The sequence below is a fragment of the Ursus maritimus genome, unplaced genomic scaffold (genome assembly GCF_017311325.1).
Source record: "Ursus maritimus isolate PB19 unplaced genomic scaffold, ASM1731132v1 scaffold_16, whole genome shotgun sequence".
Taxonomy (NCBI): Eukaryota; Metazoa; Chordata; class Mammalia; order Carnivora; family Ursidae; genus Ursus; species Ursus maritimus.
In genome coordinates, this window is record NW_024424008.1 from 44,778,755 (window position 1) to 44,795,956 (window position 17,202).

The window sequence follows — 17,202 nt, forward strand, 5'->3', positions numbered from 1 at the left end:
GCCACCCAGGTGCTCCAACAACTGTGCTCTTAAGATGCAGAAATTTCCAAAGATTTGTATTTATCTTTATAGAGGGATCCCAATTTAACAAAGTATTCTTTATGAATCTATTTTTTAAATGAATTCAGAATTTTTTTCTTGAATTTCAAAGTAAGAGGAAAAGTTATTAAATATTTGTGCTTCAGGGAGCACCTAAATTTGACTATTCTTCTAATATATATTTTATTATGCGTGAAAATTATGTTTATTCATTTTTTCCTATCTTAAACATAAATACTTGCTTCCAAAATTTCAAAAGCTCTGAAATGTGGAGGAAAAAAGCATCTGTAGTAGTCAGTGTTCTCCAGAGAAATGGAATATATATATATATATATATGTATATATGTACTAGCATATATAATGTAGATGTTACGAGGAATTGGCACATGTAATTGTGAAAAGTCCCATGATCGCTGGTGGCATAATTCTAGTCTGAGAAGGTGGGGAGCCAGTGATGTAAATACCAGTTCAAAGCAGAAGACGGATGTCCCAGCTCAGGCAGGCAGAAGGATGACAAATCGTCCCTCTATGCAAGCCCTCGAAGGGTTGGACCATGCCCACTCACACTGAGGAGGACAATCCACTCTACTGAGCCCACAGACAGAACTGTAGCCTCCTCTGGAAGCCCTCTCACAGACATACCCAGCAATAATGTGTAATCTGGGCCCCCGTGGCCCAGTCGAGTTGACATATAAAGTTAAGTAGGGCAATAGCTCTAATCTTACTCTTCAACACACAATTGCTTCAACATGCTGGATAGTGTAGTTTCTTCCAGTTTGTATACTTTTTATTTATTTATTTATTCACCTAAGAGAGAGAACAAACAGGGGGAGGGGCAGAGGGAGAGGGGCAGGCAGACTCCCTGCTGAGCAAGAGCCCCATGTGGGACTGGATCTCAGGATCCTGAGATCATGGCCTGAGCCAAAGGCAGATGCTCAACCAACGCTGAGCCACCCAGGTGTCCCTTCCAGGTTTGAAATGAATTTTCATATATAAGTGATCCATGTTTAAACTTCCAAGAAGGGCTTGAAGGTACCGTTTCTAGAGATTCAAGTGTATAGTTCGGTATTAAAGGTCTTTTTCATCATTTCATTTCCACCTCTTAATTCATTTCTCTGAGCATAGCAGAATAAGCTCTTTCTTGGATTTGATGGGATGAATTTACTAATGAGATGAGACTGATTTCCAGGATTCGTGCAGAATATAGCTTTGCCTAATCTGGTCGCATCCCCTGCTGCCTACACAGGATGATACGTGTTTGCTTAAACAAGCAAAATGACGCTGCATTTTTTATATACTCCCCTAAAGTCAGGCAATGACTCTGAATTCAGTTCTACATCCGGAGGACAGATGTATGCATTTGTGCACTATATAATTCCTAATAGAAATAGAATAACTTGATATTTTATCTATTGGTCATACATAGTGTTCCCTTATTTAATTTGTTATTTCAAGTTCTTCTCTCTTAAAATAATTATACCGTTATATGATGGTGTTTTTTTTTTTCAAGATCTCTACTCAGAATGATTAAAAAACCAAAAAGAGGGTAAGATTCAAGAACTGTTAATTACTATAAATTTTATAACCAGAAAGAGCTTATATATTATGATTCTTGACATTATCGTATTTTAAAAAGAGGAGCTTAGCGCTAAATGCTGAAAATAAGAAAGCATGGTAATGAATGAATCCCTAGTTAACTTTAAATAACATCCATGGGATAAGCCAGCAATTCTAGACGATTAAAGAGTTATTTATTTATTTTTAAGATTTTATTCATTTAGTTCAGAGACAGAGTGAGAGAGAGAGAGCACACGACCAGGGACAGAGGGAGAGAGAGAAACAGACTCCCCTGCTGAGCAGGGAGCCTGGTGCCACACTGGATCCCAGGACCCTGGGATCATGACCTGAGCTGAAGGCAGACGCTTAACCGACTGGGACACCCAGGTGCCCCAAAGAATTTTTTTTTTTTAATAAAGAGTTTTTAAGGCTCTCAGACAAAATACACACCTCTGAAATGTACCACACATACCCACACACAAACACAAACAACTACTTTTTAGTACATTTCAAGAATGAAGCAAATAGTCATATGTGGTTGTACCACCTTGTTATTAATTTATCAAGTTAACATTTCTTTTTTTTTTTTTAAGATTTTATTTATTTATTTGACAGAGAGAGACACAGCCAGCGAGAGAGGGAACACAAGCAGGGGGAGTGGGAGAGGAAGAAGCAGGCTCCCAGCAGAGGAGCCCGATATGGGGCTCGACCCCAGAACTCCGGGATCATGCCCTGAGCTGAAGGCAGACGTTTAACGACTGAGCCACCCAGGCGCCCCCAAGTTAACATTTCTTAAGTGGAGCAGAGGATACCAGATGGTGAGCTGCAGTTGGAGGAATTGCAATAGAGAGGCTTATTACTCACAGGCTCTGGAACGAGTACCTGACAGGCCTCGGGGCCATTTGGGAGGTGAAGGAAGGGTGCAGACAGAGAGGCAGGACCTGGGGCACATGCCCTCATTAGAGTCTATGGGTGGAGGGCTATGGGGCCCCAAGCTAAGACCAGATTTGTCAATTGTAACCAAAAGAGCAAGTTTTGGTAAGTTACACTGGGGCCTTATTAAAGGGGCCCATCAAGGGAAGGTGCTGCTGGCAGGCGGGGAAGATGGTTGAACATAAGGGCTGTTGGGGAGGTCATGTCAGAAAGTCACATGTGTTTATGACTCTGCAGGCTGCTATCTGGGGCATGTGCTTGCATGAGGGGACTAATACCAATTTAAAGTCACGGCAGGCTGCTTGGCCAAGTGGGGGCCCAGGCAGCAATACCATGGAGTAGCTCAGCTAAACTCTTAACCACCGATAATAAATTATTTGCTATATTTCACGGCCGCCTTTGAGAATCTTGTGATGTAATTGAGATATATGTTCATAGCTATTGTTACTGAACACTTTATTACAACTGAGTCAGGAGGAAGGAATATGTGAGAATTAGCTGGCCAGGGGAAGGATCACTGAATTCATTACATACAACAGTGGTTCTCTGGTTGGGATGCCCTTTGCCCATAGTTGGAGGAATATAGTTTATCTAGCAAGTGGATGTTGTTTGAAATTTGTACTGGTTATTTTGGTCTATTCCTCCTCTTCCCCCCATATTGAAAAAGAGTAGTCTAATATACCTAGTCATAGTTGAGTATGGGAAAATTAAGGGACTTCTCAGGTGTCCCCAAATTTGAGACAAGTAACTAACAAGAATCAATGTAGAGGGGTGCCTGGGTGGCACAGCGGTTAAGCGTCTGCCTTTGGCTCAGGGCGTGATCCCGGCGTTATAGGATCGAGCCCCACATCAGGCTCCTCTGCTATGAGCCTGCTTCTTCCTCTCCCACTCCCCCTGCTTGTGTTCCCTCTCTCACTGGCTGTCTCTATCTCTGTCAAATAAATAAATAAAATCTTAAAAAAAAAATCAATGTAGAAACTGATATTATTATCCTGTATTATAACAATGTTGATCATAAGAATAATAATCAACATCAAAGTAAAGCAGTATGTTTATGCTGTTTTTCAGAGTTTATGGAGTCTTTTTATACTTTCAGTTTCAAGCCTGCCCCAACCTGGCGCCGGGTATAGTTGGGTACCAAAATTTTGCTGAAATTCTCTTATTTGCTTAGGATTTCCTTTTCTGTATTAATGATACCAGAACAGGGCTTTTGAGTAACATAGGAATTCATTAAAAAATTAAAACAGCACAAAGGGACAACTATATTCATCTTTACCTAACAATGACTTAAATAAAAACAAACACAGCTAATTCATACACAGCTAATTCATATATGTATTTCCTACACTGCTGCTTTTCACTAGTCTTTCATATTCTGGGATTTGAAAATTCTTCTGGTTTAAGTGATAAAAGAGTTTAGGATTGAGTATTGGCTTTAAAAAATCCTATTGTGCTCTGTTCTTTATTTTTTCTTTCTTGGATAATTACTGTTAGCAACATAATGCTGGCAAGCAGAGTAATGGCACCTATGATATTCATGTCCTAATCCCCAGAATCTGTGAATATGTTACTTGACTTGGCAGAAGGGACTTTGCAAATGTAATTCAGGAAAAGGATCTTGGGTCCATGATATTATCCTGGATATTAGGGTGGGTCCAATCCAATCAAGTGAGTCCTTAAAAGTGGAGAACTTTGTCAGTCAAGTCAGAGAGGAGATGGAAGGAGAGCTTTAAGAGTTTCTGAGAGGTGCTTGCCCTGCTACTGTTGGCTTTGAAGGTAGAGGAAGGGGGGGCCATGAGCCAAGAACTGAAGTACCTTCTAGAAACTGGAAATGGCCCTTGCTTGATCGCCAGCAAGAAAACAGGACCTTGTTCCCACATCTTCAAGGAAGGGAATTATGTCAACAACCCAGATGAGTAGGAAAAATGGATTTTCCCCTAGAGCCCCTAGAAATTCAGCAGCCTGCTGAATTTGGACTGGAGAGCCCTGCACTGAATGCATGACCTACAGAATGGTCAGATGATAAATTTGTGTTGTCTGCCAAATTTGTTATGGCAGCAATAGGAAATCAATATAGTAACTTTCCACATCTTATCTTATTTAGCGTCTGATACTAAATGCAGAACAGACTGTTAACGTCTGCTTCATTCCCAGTAATATTGTTCTACCTTCTTTTCAACTTTAAACATTTGCTTGCTACAATATCTTATGATGGACTGTGTTCTTTTATAGTATTCTGAGTCCGTTCTTAAGGCAGCACTTTCTCTATCTGCTTTTCCATGAAAGATTTCATGCCAATTTAGGGTGTCAGTCATCGTTCATGTAGCTAGAAGGTCAATGACCACTCTAGTCATAATTTTTTTTATCTTAGAGTTGCCTATTGTCTTCTTCCTGTTTTCACACTGCCTTTTAGAGTACTTGTCCCGCAGCACAGGTTCAGTGGTGGTAAGGACAGAGGGCAACTTAACTCCTTGCCAATCTTTCCTCTTACAAAGAAATGAATAGAAGACATCTCACTTCAATTGGACCAATCAGATCCTCCTTCCAGGAATTAGGATTTTAAACTTGAGTGATTTAAAATATATATTCTTATAAATTCCATGTATATCAACATATAAGTTCATATTTAAATACACTGTACAAATCCTGGGTTATGTGACTGTTCTTCCTTGTTTTTGTTATTATTATTATTATTACTATTATTTTCTACATTATTTAGGTGTCAAGGATGAAGCCGATCATCTTTCATCATCTTTATACCTAGAAAAAGTATTAACTTACAATTATGTGTGGTTGCATTTCTTAGGCCATCTAAGTTAAGAGTATAATGAGAAAAAGAGAAAGGAAAAGTGTAAAATATCTCCTACTTCAACAATGAGAAAATGAAAGTTCAGGTAGTGTGAATGTCGTGTGATAAAAAAGAAATACAGCCAGGCTTAATATTCAGGTTTTCTGACTTCAGTTAATATTTTACATTAATTCATGATATTGTGTGTGTGAGACAGAGCAACAATAGGGTTTAAAACATATTATTTTCTCTATGCTTGAATTACCCACGCTGGACCTTGACCGTAATACCTTGTATCTGATGTGGCATGAAGCCTTTTTATATCTTCCCCAAAATCTTGGACTTTATGGTCTTCAAGCAGCTTTTCTCCACGTGGAGTCCAAGGGCTGACAGAGTCATTATTAGCACACAAAATTTCAAGTTCTCCTGTGCAATAAAGCTCAAGTTTTTTTGCTCCATAAGGACATAATTTTGCAGATTGCTTCTCTCAAAACTTCTTTTACCTTTTCATTCCTCAGACTATAAATGAAGGGGTTCAGAAGAGGGGTCACCATTATGGTCATGACAGCCGTCACTTTGTCAAAGTCCAGCGAGTGGCTCTGGCTGGGCCTCACGTACATGAAGATGTTGCTCCCGTAGGCGATGGACACAACCGTGATGTGAGAAGCACAGGTGGAAAAGGCCTTCCGACGGCCTTGGGCAGAGGGGATGCGCAGGATGGTAGAGATGATGTAGGTGTAGGACACAATGGTGAAAACCAGCGAGGTCAGGAGGACAAAGCAGGATAAGAGGAAGCTTATCATCTCGATGAAATGAGTGTCTATGCAGGCTGCCTGTAGCAAAGGGCCAATATCACAGAAGAAATGACTAATTTCTCTATAACAGTAAGGCAGTGTGGACACCACAATAATTGGGCACAGCACTGAAAAGAAGGCCCCTACCCAGCAGCCCAGAACCAGCAGGAGACAGACCCTGCTGTTCATGATGATGGTATAGCGCAGGGGGTTACAGATGGCCACATAGCGGTCAAAGGACATCACCGCCAGGAGGATAAACTCTACTGTCCCCAAGAAAAAAAAGAAGTATATTTGGGTGAGGCAGCCAGCAAAAGATATGTTCTTCTTGTCTTCTAGGAGACAAGCTAACAGCTTTGGGGTAACTGAGGTTGTGTATGAAATGTCCAAAAATGACAAATTACTGAGGAAGAAGTACATTGGGGTTTGGAGGCGATTATCAGCCCAGATCAAGGAAATGATGACAGTATTTCCCGTTAGAGTTAGCATGTAAGTAAACAGGAGGACCACAAAGAGGGAGATCTGAAGCTTCCAGATCACAGGGAAGGCAGTCAGGGTAAATTCAGTCACTGTGGTCTGATTTTGCGTATCCATCGCATGCAAAACCTAGTGGGCAGCACGTCTCTGAAAAAAAAATTATAGAGATGAAAAACAGCTAAAATAAGTTTTCAACTCTCAATGTCAGTGCTAAAGATAAGTAGTAAAAGCTTCGGATGTAGAGTCAAGAGTGATTTCATGCTGATTTCACTCACTCTAATAAATGTAGGACCCTGGGAAAATTACATGACTTCTTCTAACCTCGGGATTCTCATATTTAAAATTTTGGTTGAATGAAGTTACCTCTGTGGTCCCATTAATTTCTAGTCTTCATGATGGTTTTTGTCTTTGACCCAGTGCTCCTTCCTTTCTGTCTTTTTTCTTCCTGATTTCCTTTTTTCCCAGCAAAGTTCTGTGCCTGAGAAGAGAGAATACTTAACTGAGAATCCAAACAGTCAAGTTGCAAAAGGAGAAAGGGAATGTTAATAAATTTGAGTTCCATGCAATACGTGCCCTCCTTAATACGTACTGCATGGAGCACTGGGTGTTATACGAAAACAATGAATCATGGAACACTACATCGAAAACTAATGATGTACTGTTTGGTGACTAACATAACATAATAAAATGTTTTTAAAAAGTTGAGTTCTTTTCCTCTCAGTTATTTCAAGCCTTCCCACTCCACATAAAAGAGCAGAAACCCCGATACTGACCAAGGGAGTCCAATGAAGGGGGAGCTGACCTGCATTCGTCTCTCCTCACTTCTGTTAATGGGATTGCGTGAGTCTCAAAGTGATATCTGGTTGAACTCACGTTGTCTGAATGTAATAATAATTGATCTCTCCTAAGGCTGCTTAGTTTGTTCTAATTCTTATACCGATAAAGAGTTTTGATGTCTACACTGTGACGGAGCAAGTAGGTGCATGATGTATGGTTCATAACTTGCATAACCTGTTTCAGACATTTGAAAAACGTCTTTTGGGAAAATGATCGGTGTGTTCCGTCTTTGCTCCTTACAATGGCATGTGGAGGCAGGGTCCTCAAGAACAACAAAACTTTTCCCTCCCATTTCCCAACTGGGCATTTTTTTATAAGTTCTCTTAAATAGGTCCCTTATTCCTTATATTCTTTTTTCCCTTATACCGTATATTCTTTTCAGCAATTTGAACATCAAATTGCTAATAATGGTACAAAAGAGTGGCTGCAGCTGGATGGTGTTTGAAACGCTCCTCTTGGAATCCTGCTCAGCGACGGTGAACAGCTACTGCATGTTTGTACAATTCAGTTGAAGCTCTGTCCTTGGTGTTTTATTTTGGGGCTAATCCTTTAGTTTTATGTTCAAATGACCAGTTTATGAACGTGAGCTAGGATCCCTCTAGGTTTGGGCCCCACCGAGTTCCTCCTGAAAGGAAGCCATTTTCTTCAGTTTCTCTGTCTGGGAAAAGTAACTCCTAGCAGCCTCTTTTGCCTTAAAGACTTTTTTTTTTTTTTTTCCCCTCTGAATGGATTTCCATTTGAAAAGTTTGCTGTACTTTTTCTGGTCCTTGTAGTTGCTCATTACTTGTACTTCCCATTCATTTATTCCAAAAATAAATTGCTTTTAAGTTATCGAAGGACTTCAAAGGGGCTGATCTATTGAAATAAGGTCTTGTACCAGTCGGTTTTCTTCCCCCAATAAATATTGTGATACTCACCCCTCCCCCACTGCTCCTGCACCCGGGTAATAAACTTCCAGACTGATTACTACAACACAAAAGGCATCAGCATATCTGGTGGACACATGTTAATATTGCTGAGGTCTAACATAAAAACAGAATAGAGCATGGTATGTGGACAAGTGGAAATGCTTTGAAATTCCCTCTCCTTTCCCCCTCCCACCTTCCTTACTGACCACACCGGAGAGGAGCAGGTGTTAAGGCAGACGAAGGTGGGTTCTCATGCACCTGCCTCTCATCTATTCCACTGTTCCTCCCGTTTATCTAGCCAATTGTTTCCCACCCTCCCTGAAGTCCTTCATTTCCCTCTGTGGATATTTAGTCTTTGATGACCCTGATGGGAGCTTGATTCCCCTCTGGTGTTGTGAAGTTAGATAGGCTGGGATCTGCAAAAGCACTGTGCCATTTCTTAAACAAGGTCCTGGGATGGTCGAACACAAACAGAGGTGCTGTTTGCCGTGGTGGTCATGCGGTCCTAGATGAATGGAAAAAATGGCATCGAGAGATTTCTCTTCTGCTGTATTTGGGTCAAATAAACTCTGAGAAGAGCCAAAGATGTAGCATTGCTCTCCTTGGGGAGTCTCTCAACTTCGTGATCGTGGAGAAGCAGCTGGCTTTGTGCTGGTCTTCTCTGGATGACCTCTGTGCCCTCCCGAGCCCTTCCTGTCTAGGGCGAAAGGTTCTGGATGAGGACAATCTGCGTCTAAGAATGTAATTATAACCTTGCCAAGTTGGGGCTTTCATTTTGGGGGAAGATTGTTCTTCATTACCATTTGTGGATCCTTATAAAGTGGCATTAAACTGCTCATCAGTACCTTTCAAGATTCCAGGTTAGGTCAGAACAATGTGGACTAATGGAAAAATCATAGTAGATTTGGGATCAGAGAACCTGCGGGTTTTTTCTCATTTGGCCGCTGTAGCTTTGGATCTTTAAGGAGACTCCTAAGCATCGTGTCTTAAGTGTTTTCTAAAATGAGGATAATGACAGTGACAGATTGAGGTCCTCAGCGAGGGCCTATGTATACACTGATGTATGGATACTTGGCGTTCAGTGCATGTTTGCTAAGAACATCGGGATGGGGAAGGAGGAACAGAAAAGGACTGAGATGTGGTGGGGGTGGGGATGAGAGATCATTTGGGATCTTTGCTGCTGTCAGTAAAAGGTGGCAAAGTTTAATTGCAAGCCGAGTACATTAAAGACTTTCATTTACATACTTAGGGTAAAGCTATCATACTTGACAGCTGCCTTCACTATAATTTGGGGGAGAGCAGTAATTACGCTTAAATTCAGAAAATATACATGTAAACAAATTTACTGAGACTCAGACTGCTTAGCATATAAATACGGATAATTGCGTAATAAAGCATACTTACATCATACTGATCGAGCCCCCTCGGTATTTTCTCTATCCGAGTATGTTAGGAACCTCGAACTTTGGGTATGTTTTTCCTGCTGCGTTCCCGCTGTTATTCTTTCAATACTGTGATTGCTTCGGTGTTGAATTCTGTGTAATCTTGGTCCTAGTCTGAGACTTTTCCCCACGTGGCAGCTGATCCCCCTTTCAAAACCACACCGAATGGTTATTCAGTGCTTGCTGAAGTAGCCCATCCTTCTTCCTCTGAATGAAAAACTGTCCTTTTTCATAACCTCTGTGGATTTTTCTCAGTTCTTCTTCGTACATACACAGAAAAGGTGAAGTCTCGACTTACACTCAGAATAAGTCCAAGTGTTCCATAATCTCTTCGTCTTTCACGTGACACGCGCAGTGTATCTCACCCTGAGAACATTCCTCGGAGTTGCAAGTCCTGTGTATCGTGGAGCACATTTCTGTCCAGAAGGGCAGATGGCGAGGATGGGTGGTGAGTGGAGAAGTCACACGCAGCTCAATCTGAGCAGGTCGTCTGACTTCTATTGTGGATCTCTGGCAAAACTGGCCGAATGCTTCCCAAATCACAGCTGGGTTTTTTCTGTCTTGGTTGCAGGAATGCCACTTCCTGTCTATTCAGTGAATTTCAATTTCTTCTGTGGATCCGTCTGATTGTCAGAAGGATCCATATTCGCGTCACTGAAACATCTCTCTAAACGGTCACCATTCCTTAGGTCAGCCCTGCTCACTCATCAGAACCCTGTCACTGGATTTCACATGTCACCACCTTTATTTACTCTCCCCAGAAAATAGCACTTCCCTGCCTCTACTAAAGTTTTTACAGGGGATGAACTCCGATATTTAATGAGATTTCGTGTTCACCTTCAGAGATTTGGTTCGCGGTGGCACCTGGGACTACGGCAGAAGAAAAGGTTAATGCTTATTATTGCAATCACAGAACGTCAGAATGGGAGGAACTAATCACAGTCATAAAGTTAGGGTCTCCTGGGACACTCTCTTGGTTGTTTATATTATTTATTTAAAGAGAACATAGAGGATTGCTTTAACGCCACAAGGAACTAGAAACTTGAACTTAAAACGTGTTTTTTTCATGTAATAAAAGGAATACACGAAATGGTCATGATGTACTGAAATAAGCTTTAAGCTGTCTTCCAAAAAGACAGCTTTTTTTAAAAATCCGTTTTATTGATGTACGATATACACATAATGGACAATTTAAGTGGACAGTTGGTTGAGTTTTGACGCACGTGTCCCGTCACGTAGCCACCAACACCACTATGGTCGTTTAGAAGATTTCCATCATCTTAGAAACCGTTGTGCCCTTTCGCAGGAGATGCTCTCCCCTCCTCACCTCAGCCCCTGATAACCACTGACGTGTTTTCTGTCAGGGTAATTTGCATTTTCTAGATTTCTATATAAATTCAGGCTTACTTCATGTCATCTTTTGCATTTGTTTTCTTTCACTTAATCGGGTATTTGGAGATTAATCCAAGTGTTTCCGGGTCAGCCATCTCTTCCTTTGTGTGATGGAGGATTATCTGTAACACGGATTGTGTAGCTAGATGACAGTGTGTTTATTCATCAGATGATGGATACTCGAGTTGTTTGCAGTATTGGCGAATGTGAATAAAGCCTCTAGGAACAGTTGAGTTCATGTTTTTACGTGAATATTTGTTTTCACTTCTGTTAGATACGTTCTGAGAAGTGGGATTACTGTGTGTGATGGTAAGAATATATTTAATTATAAGAAACTGTCAGAGGTTCTCCAAAGGCATTGCGTCATTTTCATTTGTACTGGTAATATGTTGACTCTCACAGTTCCACATCCTTGCTAACGCTTGGTGTTAGCAGTCTTTTAAATTTTAGCCATCTAGTGCATGTTGGTGGAATGATCCGATGCGTTATATTTTTTTAGTTTACTTGATGTGTAATAAATAATAATATTAAAATAATATATTAATATTTTATTAATTAATATCTTATCTTGAATGGAAAACACTGTGTTTGTAAATTCCAAATTCACATTCATGTTCTGACCTTTCCAACCAAATACCGACCTTTTTCGCCAAGGCAGGCCTTAAACACCTCGATGATCTAGATATCCTCTTTGCCCCATAACTTCCCACTGAGTTCCACAGAAAACGATTCTAGAGTCTAATATAATTAACAATAATAATAATATAAAAATATAAATAATATAACAAATAAATAAAATTGCACATATTTAAAGTGTACATCATGAAGACTTGACATAAATATATATTTTTGGAAATAATTATCACAATCAATTAATTGACACATCCTTCACCTGATACAGTTATTTTTTGGGGTGTACTATTTAGCAAATTTCAAGCACACAATACAGTATTATTAACTGTGGTCACCATGTTGTATGTTAGACACCCAAGGTTTATTCATCTTATAACTGAAGGCTTTATGCCTTTGCCTAGCATCACCCCGTTTTCCTCTATTCCGCCTATGAGTGAAACCATAAGGTATTTGTCTGACATATTTATAGCAGCATTACCTACCAAAGTCAAATTATGAAACAGCTCAAGTGTCCATTGATGAATGGATAAAGATGTGGCATATATATAATGGAGTATTATTCAGCCATAAAAAAGAATGAAATCTTGCCATTTTTTGCAACAACATGGATGGAGCTAGAGAGTATAATGCTAAGCGAAATCAGTCAGTCAGAGAAAGACAAAAACCATATGACTTCACTCCTATGTGGAATTTAAGAAAAAAAAATAGATGAACATAGGGGATAGGGAGAGGTAAATGAAGAAACAGACTCTTAACTCTAGAGAACAAACTGAGAGTTCCCAGAGGGAAGCTGGGTGGGGGGAGGGGTGAAGTAGGTGATGGGGATCCAGGAGCACACTTGTTATGAACACCAGATGTTGTATGGAAGTGTGGAATCACTATATTGTGAAACTAATATTACATTGTATGTTAACTAACAGGATTTTAAATAAAACTTTTTAAAAGATAAAAAAAAATTTTTTTTAAAAGCATGCTATGCTCTTAGAGACAGAGGCAGTAGACGGCATCCGAAACTAGAATATTTATTGTTGGAGAACAACTTCTATTTTATCAATGACTTAAAAAGAATGAAGAGTTTTTCAAGTATTATTTTTCCTTTAAATAGGTAAAGCAAAATACCAAGAATATCCCCGAGGAACTCCTAGCAGGTCAATTTGGCACCTTCTAAAACTTTGTAATTGTGATTAGGTAGTTCAAAACCAACATTCTTTTGTAACAATATTATTAATTAACTTCCTTTGACCCATATCCCCAAGAGCTGTTTTCATCTAAATCTCTAAGGCAAATAAGCCCATGAAAAAACCTAGTTCATCCACTTACATAGAAGAAAGGAAACTTTATAGAGAAAAAGAATGGGATAACTTTTTTAAAAATATTCAAGTCACCTTTAATCTTAGAGATTTAGAGTATTCAAGACCATTTAGTAAAATCTCCAGTGGAAAATTTAGTATTCTAGTAACCATAAAGGTAGAACGAGACACCAAAAACTATTCTAAGTTCCCCTCACTGGGCTGTCACTTGCAACGATGCTGTAAGAAGGATTCTGAATCAGCCGCATCTGAGTTAGTTATATGGGATTCTGTGTCCAGTTACCAGCCCAGTTACTAAATAATTCGAAAATTTGATAATTAACCAAAGACTCAGAACTAGCTTTCTTGCAAGGGGAAAAATACCTGTGAATTGAGAATCAATGATTTTCCAGGATAATTTTTTAAAATAGAGTCAGGCACTCTAATCCAGGTGATTGATTTATTCCTGCAAGTTTTTCAAGGCTCTTAATACTTTACTACCACATCCTCTATCTGCAAAACCAGACTCCAGAATCTTTTTGTGTGGAACTCACTGGGAAGTTATGGGGCAAAGAGGATATCTAGATCATCGAGGTGTTTCAGGCCTGCCATGGCGAAAAAGGTCAGTATTTGTTCGGAAAGGTCAGAACGTGAATGTGTATTTGGAATTTGCAAAGACTGTTTTCAGTTCAAGATAAGAGCTTTTCCTTCAGCCAGTGCTAAAGCAAGATAGAGATTTCCCACTCACTGAAGCCATCCAAGCCGTGGCTGGATGGATACGCAGCGAGCTTGTTAATCACAAGGACACATATTGGGGTCAGCGTTCAGTGACCTAGTCAATTTTATTTTATCTTTAAGAGATATTTCTATGAGCTAGTTATAGAAACAGAAGTGGCAAGAGAAAAATTTCAAAGTACAATATTCGGAGTAAATGCATGCACACATAATAATCCCAGTTGGAGCCTCTTGCTATGTCTACACGTACAAAACATGCTGGGAGAATCTTACATCATCTACACAATCCGTGAAATGCAAGTATACTGTTTCATCTATGTTTTATTTACTAATATATTTCTTTTGTTAAATGTATCTTCTCGTGTGTGGTCTGTCTGATCTGTCATGTTCTTAGTGGGATCAGATGCAAATCTGGGAGATTCAGATTAAGGATTCATTAAGAATATTCCTCAGTGCCCAATTAAACTTTCCGTAATTTATTGCTATTTACTCAAGAAACCGTTCACTCTAATTATTCATCTCCTTTAAGTTTATCTCAATCCTTTCTGAGCGAAGCCATACTTTTTTTAGCAAGAATCTGTTAGTACTGCCACACATATGATTTAATTTAAACCTCACAGTACCTCCTTTTGAATGCTATATTTATCTAACACTTGAATCTGAAAGGGTGAACTATCATTTGCCTGTTGAACAACCTCACGGAAAAAATATTACAACACACGCACAAAACAGACACTTGGTGCCTCAGACAGAAAGTTCACGTGAGATTTCACGAGATGTTATGTTGGTGTAGGTGTTTGTGATTAGCCACTTCTGTGCAATAATTTACAGAATCGTTTCAGAGCTTGCATGAGTTCGAGCCCATACGCACATCCATAATACCATCACCACAATTAGGGTGACAGACACCCCCAAGGCCTCCCAGAGTTCCCTTCACACAATCACTTCAAAGGGTCATATAGTGTCTGATTCCATGGATGGCACCATGAAATATCTAGCCAGTTGTTTAGTGTTGCTATCTTAGATGACCAACATTTCCTTCCTGTATAGATAAGGATTGAGGAAATATTCTTGCATATAAATCACATAAAACTCATCAAATTATACATATTAAATATGTGCAGTTCTACGTTGTTGTTTTTTAAGATTTTATTTTTAAGTAATCTCTGCACGCAACGTGGGGCTTGAACTCACGACCCCGAGGTCAAGAGTTGCACGCTCCACCAACTGAACCAGCCAGGCGCCCCATGTGCAGTTCATTGCATATCGATTGTACCTCAAAAAAGCTGATTTTAAAAATGAGCGTGCAGAGTTCTAGTAATTGATGTGGAAGGATGATGATTATTATTTAAAAAAAGAAAGAAAGAAAGAAAGAAAGAAAAAAGAAAGAAAGAAAAGTAGGAAAAGCCAGTCACAAGGTAGTATGTGAGTATTATTTAGTTTAGATACATTGGTATGGAACTTAATTTTGGAATGGTCTGGAAATACATTCACCAAAATGCTGTCACTGTATCTCTAGCAGGTTTGCTTACAGATTATAATTTTTTTTTAAAGATTTTATTCATTTATATGACGGAGAGACAGCCAGTGAGAGAGGGAACACAGCAGGGGAGAGGGAGAGGAAGAAGCAGGCTCCCAGCCGAGGAGCCCGATGTGGGGCTCGATCCCAGAACGCCAGGATCACGCCCTGGGCCGAAGGCAGATGCTCAACGACTGCGCTACCCAGGCGCCCCTATAATTTTCTTTTTTGCACTTGGATATTCTAATTCTTCGCTAAGGAGGAGCTAAGTAAAATCTAGACTAAGAGAGCATGGAGATTACAGCATGGGTGCTTTTAGCCTGAAATGGGAATATCTGTGCCAAAGACCATTTCTCAGACACTGAGATAAGGAACAACTAGAAGATCTTGATGTAGTTTTATGATTTCAACTAATTAAGTGAGTCAATTTTCTCTCTTCTACCTCCTGTGTATAACCTGCAGCTCTCTGATTTTATCACATTGTGTAGTGTCCTCTTAAATAATCAGCCAGAAGTAAGTCAGGTAAAAACAAACACCATACAATTTCACGTACGTGCGGAGTCTAAACAGTATAACAAATGAACAAACCAACAGAGTTGTAAATACAGAGAACAAGCTGGTGGTTGTCAGAAGGGAGGTGGGGGGGGTGGGATTAAGAGGGCCAAACTTCCAGTCATAAAATAAATAAGTCACAGGGATGAGAAGTATAGCACATGGAATATAATAATATTGCAATAATGTATAGTGACACATGGGAACTATACTTATCGTAGTGAAACCAAGTAGCGCACAGAATTGTTTTTTAAGGATTTTATTTATTTATTTATTTATTTATTTATTTATTTATTTATCATGTGCATGAGAGAGAAAGAGAATGAGAAAGAGTGGGAGTGGAGGTGGAGGAGGGAGAAGGAGAAGCAGACTCCCCACTGAGCAAGGAGCCTGATGCTCGGCTCGATCCTAGGACCCTGGCATCATGACCTGAGCCAAAGGCAGACACTTAACTGACTGAGCCACCCAGGTGCCCCAATGCCCAGAATTATTGAATGAATATGTTGTACACCTGAAACGTTGTATGTTAATTGTACTTCAATAAAAAATAATAATCAGCCAGATATATAATGTATCGCTTACATAGTTCACAGAATTTATAGAAGGTAGGTTTTGGACATAAGGCATAACCCAAAGATAAGATAACCACTGTGAGCTTTTGATGTGTCATCTGAAGTGATTAGCAGGAACGATGAGCCATTGTTCCTTTCAGATATTTCTGGTCTGTTTCCACAGATCTGTACATGCAAGGAAAAGACTTTCGAAATCGAGACTCTGGAGATCACCAAATATTGGAAAAAAGAAACCAACCTTTCTTTCTTACTCGTGGCAGGTCACCCAGGTCAACTGCCCAAGCGAAAGAAAATTTGTTATAGAAAAGGCTAGAAAGCACTTAAAAGAATTTCCCTCTCAGTGACTGGAAACTTCAGAAAAACAGTTCTAGTTAAAATGTGAGTCAGTACTTCATAGCACATTTTTAACTGGGAAAATGAGGCTGGGTGCACTGGAGAGAAGAGAAATTTGACTTAATGAGAATGAATAGAATTTTATTACTAGAAGGAAGCTTAGAGGATTTTTTTAATCCACTCTTCTCCCTTAGTCTTATGGAAAAAGTTGTGTCTAAATGGTATTTTGATTTTCCCAAGGATGCCCAATAATGACTTTCCAATTGACAGCTAACCTTCTGACCCATCTCCCAGTGGAAGGCCCGCTCCACAACACATTTTCAACAGATATTTATAAAATTACCTCCTTAGCTGATTTTCCTTTTCTTGTTTCTTAAGGGAAACCGTGCCCTCCATGTAGCC

General features: G+C 39.7%; 1 protein-coding gene across 1 annotated transcript; it reads right to left on the minus strand.

Annotated features, from left to right (window-relative positions):
* Positions 1-5,757: 5,757 nt before the first annotated feature.
* On the minus strand, positions 5,758-6,705 carry LOC103662485 (olfactory receptor 6M1-like). The gene has a single exon (XM_008690170.2). It carries the CDS (start codon positions 6,703-6,705, stop codon positions 5,758-5,760), a length of 948 nt encoding a protein of 315 aa, XP_008688392.2.
* Positions 6,706-17,202: the final 10,497 nt, after the last annotated feature.

What these genes read in the sequence shown, in the direction of transcription:
- LOC103662485 (XM_008690170.2), bottom strand. Translation starts at nt 6,705, where the DNA reads ATGGATACGCAAAATCAGACCACAGTGACTGAATTTACCCTGACTGCC.